The sequence below is a fragment of the Alosa sapidissima genome, chromosome 9 (assembly GCF_018492685.1).
Source record: "Alosa sapidissima isolate fAloSap1 chromosome 9, fAloSap1.pri, whole genome shotgun sequence".
Taxonomy (NCBI): Eukaryota; Metazoa; Chordata; class Actinopteri; order Clupeiformes; family Clupeidae; genus Alosa; species Alosa sapidissima.
In genome coordinates this window covers 13,614,680-13,621,829 of record NC_055965.1, presented here as the reverse complement: position 1 = coordinate 13,621,829, position 7,150 = coordinate 13,614,680, and the positions used below count along the sequence as shown (strand labels likewise).

At 43.4% G+C, this 7,150-nt stretch overlaps 1 protein-coding gene across 1 annotated transcript in view; it reads right to left on the bottom strand.

The window, feature by feature from the left end:
• Positions 1-1,746: 1,746 nt before the first annotated feature.
• caly (calcyon neuron-specific vesicular protein) overlaps positions 1,747-7,150 on the bottom strand; it is a 12,298-nt gene continuing 6,894 nt past the window's right edge. The window contains exon 5 of the mRNA XM_042105633.1: positions 1,747-4,101. Within this exon, the coding sequence (XP_041961567.1) occupies positions 3,889-4,101 (213 nt within the window). The 3' untranslated portion in view covers positions 1,747-3,888. The remainder of the gene's footprint in view (positions 4,102-7,150) is intronic.

The window sequence follows — 7,150 nt, the reverse complement described above, 5'->3', positions numbered from 1 at the left end:
TCCCACGTCCTCCTGCTTGCAAGGCGATGATAATAGCTGAAATGAATTCAATTATATGGAGAGTTGGAGCCCGAACGGCTCTTGGCTTTGAGTTCTGCTGCGCCCTCTCCCCTCTCCTTGGGGTGAGCTGCGGCTCTCACATTGGCCGGCCGAGATTAAGAGCGAAACCTGCTATTTTACTGATGAGATCAGAAGTTCAGTGGGAGAGTGTGTGTGTGTGTGTGTGTGCAGAGAGAGAGAGAGAGAGGCAGAGAGAGAGAGAGAGAGAGAGAGAGAGAGAGAGAAGAGAGAGGGAGGTTTTCAATCTCTCTTGTCCGTATACTCCCAACTCAAAAATCCCCCCCCCCCCCCACTCCTTGCTGACCCCCCAGACTTGGCAGCCAGTGCAGAGCCTCAGTGACCAGGCATGGGGTCTGTAAATGCTGCTCCCATAAATACTGTTTTAACACTTTACTTAGTTCCATGCCCTAGGCCAGGCGGCTTCTAAAGAGCCTGTCACTCTGCCACCGAACGGGGGGGGGGGGGGGGATAAATGTGTGTTGGATGGATGGTGGTGGTGGTGGTTGTTGGGGAGGGGGGGGGGGGGGGGGTGGAATGAGAGGGGTGGGGGTAGTTGGAGGGTTAAGGAGGAAGAAAAGAATGAGATGCAATGTTGATTTAATTAACAAGGACGACGAGGCGCAGAGCGGGGTGTGAAATATGTGAGTGCAAATGAGATGCAGACAGCCTCACAGCAGTGTAGCAGGACAGAGAGAGAGAGAGAGAGAGAGAGAATGAGAGAGAGAGAGGGGAGGGGGGATGAGAGAGAGAGAGAGAGAGAGAATGAGAGAGAGAGAGGGGAGGGGGGGATGAGAGAGAGAGAGAGAATGAGAGAGAGAGAGAGAGAGAGAGAGAGAGAGAGAGAGAGAGAGAGAGAGGGGAGGGGGGATGAGAGAAGGAAATGGAGCAGAGAGAGTGTGAGAAGGGGAAAGAGAGACTGAAGAAAGAGAGAGAGAGAGGGGGAATAGGAAGAAAAGATTAAGAGAGAGTGAAGGACAGAGAGAAGGATGCCGAATTAGAGTCAGAGAGGAAACTAAACGTGCTTGAGAGATCAAGAGACAGGGACACTAGATTTTGGTTGAATACAAATTTGGCTTTTCGTCAAAATCTGCTCTGGGTGTGGGGGAAAAAAAACACTGAACTGAGTGGCATTTGAAAATACCTGAAAAAAGAAAGAAAGAAAAAAAAAAACATCATAGAGAGATATGCATGTATGTCTGTGACAAATGACAACAGAGATGAAACTTCAAAATGACAAAGAAATGACATTTCATAATATAGTAAATCACTAGCAAATCACTAGCTTACCCCCCACCCCCTCAAAAAAAGAAAAAAAGTAAGAGTTGTCTACCTCCCTCTCTCCAGAGACTGCGGATGACAGTGAAGGGAGCTGAGTCATCCAAAAACTCTTTCCTCGAAAACGACACTCACACACCGTGGGAAACAACTTACCTTTAAGAAAAACAACTCTGACTCACGCTGCAAGACGCACGCCACTTCCTTACCTCCCAACGACGCATTAAAACACCACGACTAACACAGAGACTAACACAGAACAGAAGAAAACAAGAGAAAAAAGGGCCATGAAAAAACAAGAAAAGTACAAACAAATAAACACAAATACATATTGTACATACAAGCATACAACATGAATGTGGTAGTATGTCTATGGCACACTATTCAAAGAGAAGGTCAGGATTCCATGGAGAAAAGTGAACACAGAATGTTTTTTATTCGTCCCTAAAGAAAAGCAGAGGCGGAGGATGACATTTTACAGAGTTGGTCACATGACAGCAGGACACCAGATTAGCATTAGAGATGGCCGTACTCAAGCTGCTCAGGAAAATACAATCACAGTCCTTGCTTTTGAATCCTGTCTGAAGCATATAGGTAAAATAACACAACATAAAGGAACATAATTTATATATAAAACAATGTAAAAAAATAATACTCAAATTATTTCATCTGTAAAATAAATAGTTTGGTAAAAAAATTAAAATTAAATTAAATAAATAGGTAAATAAAATAATAATCTATACACACCAGGAATCAGGAAATAAATTAATAATATACAGTAAAGGATAAATTGTAAATTGAGAGCCATAACAGTATAACATAAGGATACAGATTAAGACCAGCTAAAACAAACTGCCATAAAGTTCATGGTTGCCATAACTGTTCTTTACATTCATCAATAGCATCAGTTACAGATTTCCTATGACAAATGTTCAGTCACACACACACACAAAAACACACACACACACACTCTCACTTAATATAGCAGTCAGGTCAAAGGATTCTCACAGAAGGGGAGCATTATACTGTTATGTGCCCACTGTGCCGTGGTAGGATGTGAACATTCCTTTCGGTCAGCATTTATACATTTCAACATGTCACTGGTTTCAAAGGACTGCTGGTGTGTGTGTTTCATTTACTTATGTGTGTGTGTGTGTGTGTGTGTGTGTGTGTGTGTGTGTGTGTGTGTGTGTGTGTGTGTGTGTTAGTGAGAGGGAACATTCGATGGACAAAAAAAACCCTAAAGTGTACTGGCACATAATACTTAGCAGTCATCACCTTAAAAATGTGTAAAACTTCATTGACCTGTCCTGTGACTTTTTTTGTAATGAAGGTACATTCAAAATATTTGTCTTCTACTTGATATTATGTAGGTCACTACTTGGCTAAACATTAAATGTTGAAATTCTTCACATGCATTTAAGGTATGTTCTGGGCAATGACACTGTGACAAATGACAACAGAGATGAAACTTCAAAATGACAAAGAAAATTACATTTCATAATATAGTAAATCACTAGCAAATCTGATAAGGCTTTCGTTTCAGCTGTGGGGTATCTACAGTACAAGTTAAGAATCGTGAGCGAGCTGTGGTTTCACTAGTTTTCTCCTTTTTTTATTTGTTGTTTTTGTTTGTTTGTTTTTGGAGGGCATGCGTGCTTTTCCGTAGTTGCCAGTTTTGTTTTTCTCTCTTCTAAAAAGTTCAAGTGAAATCTACAATTAGGAGCTCTGTACAGGACGGTGACTAGAAGTACTACGAACATAAAATTAACCGAGAGAAGTACTGTGCGTGGGTGTGTTAAGAACACAGAAATTTCACACTTGACACAGAATACTTAGCAACGTCCCCTGGGTTAACGGGTTGTAGCTGATTAGAAGAAGGAAAAAAACAGTCTGTTAAAATGGGTTGTGGCTAAGAGATGGGTGGCTCTAACGGATGGTGCGGGGTTGGGAGGATGGTGTTTCAGAGAGTCTCGTACAGCCCACCAATCGAAAATGCTCGCTAAAGTCTCGCTAAAGTCTGCCTGCCCACTTCTGCCAGATGCCCACACTCATATAGACACATGTGCAAGTGGAATAACAACCTGAAATACAAACACACACACACACACACACACACACACACACACACACACACACACACACACCTCATAACAGACACCTCCCTAAAGGTTGTCACTTGTATTTTCCGTCCATTTTCACACTCGTCAGATTACCTCCCCAACCCTCCCTCGAAAACAACAGTAACAAAAAGGTAAATAATAAATAAAGAACAAAAATAAATAGGAAACATCCCATTGCCTAAAAACCCAACCATCAAGTGGCACTGCACAAACCCACCCATAACCAAACAAACAAACAAACAAACAAACAAACAACAAAAACAAACAACAAAACACCTCACTGCCCAATAAAAGAACCAATAAAGACGTTAGCGTCCTCTCTCCCCTCCCTTCCCCTCTCTCTCCCTCTCTCTATCTCCATCAGTCTCTCTCTCTCACTCTCTCTCTCTCTCTCTCTCTCTCTCTCTCTTTCTCTCTCTCCTCTCTGTCTCTACTCGGGGCTGTGTGCGGCCTCGTCCTTGGCCCTCTGGGCCTCCTTGAGGGCGTTGATGACGGGCAGCCAGGGTGAGGGCAGCTCGGGCAGGCTCTTCTTGGCCTGGTTCAGGTGGCTGATGGCCGTGTACAGGCTGCCGCCCTTGGGGCCGGCGCCGCCCTCCTGCTCCGAGTAGTACATCTCCAGCGCGGCCGGCGTGCAGTGCTTGTGCTGGAGGAGGGGGAGAGAGAGAGAGAGAGAGAGAGTGAGAAAGAGAGAGAGAGAGAGAGAGAGAGAGAGAGAGAGAGAGAGAGAGAGAGAGAGAGAGAGTGGGGCAGGGTGATTTGAGGGGCGAAAAGAGGGAAAGAGGGAAAAAGAGCAGAAGGAGGAAAAAGATGTGAGGAAGAAAAGAGAGAAAAATAGAGTTTATTCCCACATTGTGTTTATTCCCACATTGTGTTTATTCCCACATTGTGTTTATTCCCACATTGTGTTTATTCCCACGTTGTGTTTATTCCCACATTGTGTTTATTCCCACATTGCTGTATTTCTTTTTTTTTTCTTTGTTTTGTGATATTACTGTCTCAAAACATCATGTTAATAAAGCACTTTGAGAGAGAGAGAGAGAGAGAGAGAGAGAGAGAGAAAGATATGAAGAGAAGAGAGAGAGATAAAGAGAAGAGAGAGAGAGAGAGATAAAGAGAAGAAAGAGAGTGTGTTGTGCTCAAATACACCATGTCCATAGTGTCATGCTACTGAAGTGAGCTGAATTGAATTGAATTGAAAGAGCATAATAGAGCCAGAGGGACAGGGACAGGAGGATCAGGGTGCCATAGAGACAAATCAAGAGAAAGAGAGAGAAAGACAGAGAAGAAGGAACAGTAAGAGAAATACTACAGATCAATAGAACAGATTTATTCATTCCGTTTTGTCATTAGATTTATTGTAAAAGCCATGCTAACCAGGGATGAACAGAGACATTTCTGCTGACACAGAGAGCTTCTGAAATCTAAGTCCTTTTCAATTTCCACACTAGACACCACAACTGAATCAGAGTTCCCATGGACAGCAGTGGTGTGGTAGCACGCGGCACATGATAACAATAGGGAGGTAGAACCATTGTAACCATTGTTTTTTTACGAGCATCATAAACGCAGAGGACGGAGTCAGCGATTGTTACAATGTATTGTTTTGGTCAAGTGCACGCGCGGGGCAGTGATGGCCCAGAGGCCTGGGAGACGACGCCGTGCACAGAGACCAGACAGAGAACAGCAGAACAGGAAGACGACTAACAGAACAAGATACATTGTACAGACACAGCGTTTCCCAGAACGCTCTCTGGTCTTCATAAACCTGATGAGCGAATATACACACACACACACACACACACACACACACACACACACACACTCGCACACACTCGCGCGCGCGCACACACGCACGCACGCACACACACACACACACACACACACACACACACACACACACACACACACACACACACACACACACACACACACACACACACACACACACACACACCTCATTAGCCTGCTGATTCATATTGATCTGATTAAATTTGTGTATATTACAGCTCAGAGACAACAACAACAAGATGTAATAAATGTTAGTCCTCCAAAGTCCCCCAAAACTTTGACAGGGTAACAAGATGCTGTACACACATTCGTACACACATTTACACACACACCCACACACACACACACACACACACACACACACACACACATTCTGTGTGTTTACCATAAAAAAGAACCCTGTCTGTGCTGACACCCTGCAGTGAACATGAAGCCTGTGCTAAAGAGAGAGTACATAGTCCCTGAGGTAGTAATGACAGAACAGCAGCACAGCTAAAGCAGGAGGGGGTGTGTACGTGTGTGTGTGTGTGTGTGTGTGTGTGTGTGTGTGTGTGAGTGAGTGGCAGCACTGCGGGGGAGGTCAGGGTGATGTAACCATGACAACTAAGCCATGTGAAAGAGCGACAGGAAGATGGGCTGGGACCGTAGCTAAGCTTTATGAGGTTACCGGATGACAGCAAGGATGATGGAGTATGCTGTAGGCACACAGGGGAATGCACTCAAAACAAGCATGCTGCTCTATTCCAGGGAAGAGGTTCCTGCAAAGGGGGGACTATACATTTTTGATGCAGGGCAAAATGCCTTTCATCTTCTATAATGTTCAAATATGGTTTAGATTTGTCCTTAGGTCAACCATTCATCCTCTTGCATTTTCTATTAGGGTAATTTTGACAGGTACACCAACAAACCGACAAACACATAATGTAAAATAATAGTAGCAGATTCTCCGATAAATGCCGGCCCCTAAAAATCGCCTGTGTGCAAAACCCTTTCAGTAAAATAAACGGCTGGGAAAAAAAATAGGTAACATTTTTTGTGAGTAACTTGCCAACAAATACTTTTTGTGAGAATATTTGGTATAAGCTTACACTAGTCCTACTTCTTCCATGTGGCTAAAGAAACACCGGCTTCGAAAAGGTAACTTCGAAAAGGTTTTTTTGGCTACATCAAATTATGACATTTTGGTATAGAAAAAAAAGAGTCAGAATTTATCCACTGCTTAATGCAAGGAGGGCGAACTGTATCATCTGGGAACTTGCAAAAAAAACTACAAGAAACTCTGTTTGAGCTGGATTTTCAATATTACTTTTTAGGGCTTCAGCTATCAATTATTTCATCAATTAATCGAGTAATCGGATACAAAAATAATTGTCAAGGCTGTAAACAAATAAAAAAACAAATGTCAGGCTGTAAACTAATCTGCAGCATTTACCATTACTTCCAAATAGCCTATAATAATTATGCCTGGGGTAGGCCTATTTGGTGAGGTAACCTAACAACGGGTGTGTGTGTGTGTTGAGACGAGATGAGTGTGCGCGTGATAAGGAGTTTTTTGGTGTATTGCTCACTTGCAATTTAACATGAATTATTTTATACTCAAAGTTTCCACGACTTAACATCATATTGACTAACAACATTAGGCTAAAGCCACTACAAATACCATACGTCCTAACTAAGCAGATACTTTCTTTTTTTTTTTTTTTTTGGGCTTCATGCCTTTAATGATAGGACAGTGGAGAGTGACAGGAAGTGAGTGGGAGAGAGAGCAGGGGTGGGATCCGGAATGGACCACGGGGCGGGAATCAAACCCGGGTCGCCGGCGTACGGAGCAGGTGCCCCAGCCAGTTGCGCCACAGCTGGGGCCAGCAGATACTTTCTAATGAGGAGACACAGCACTCAAAAAA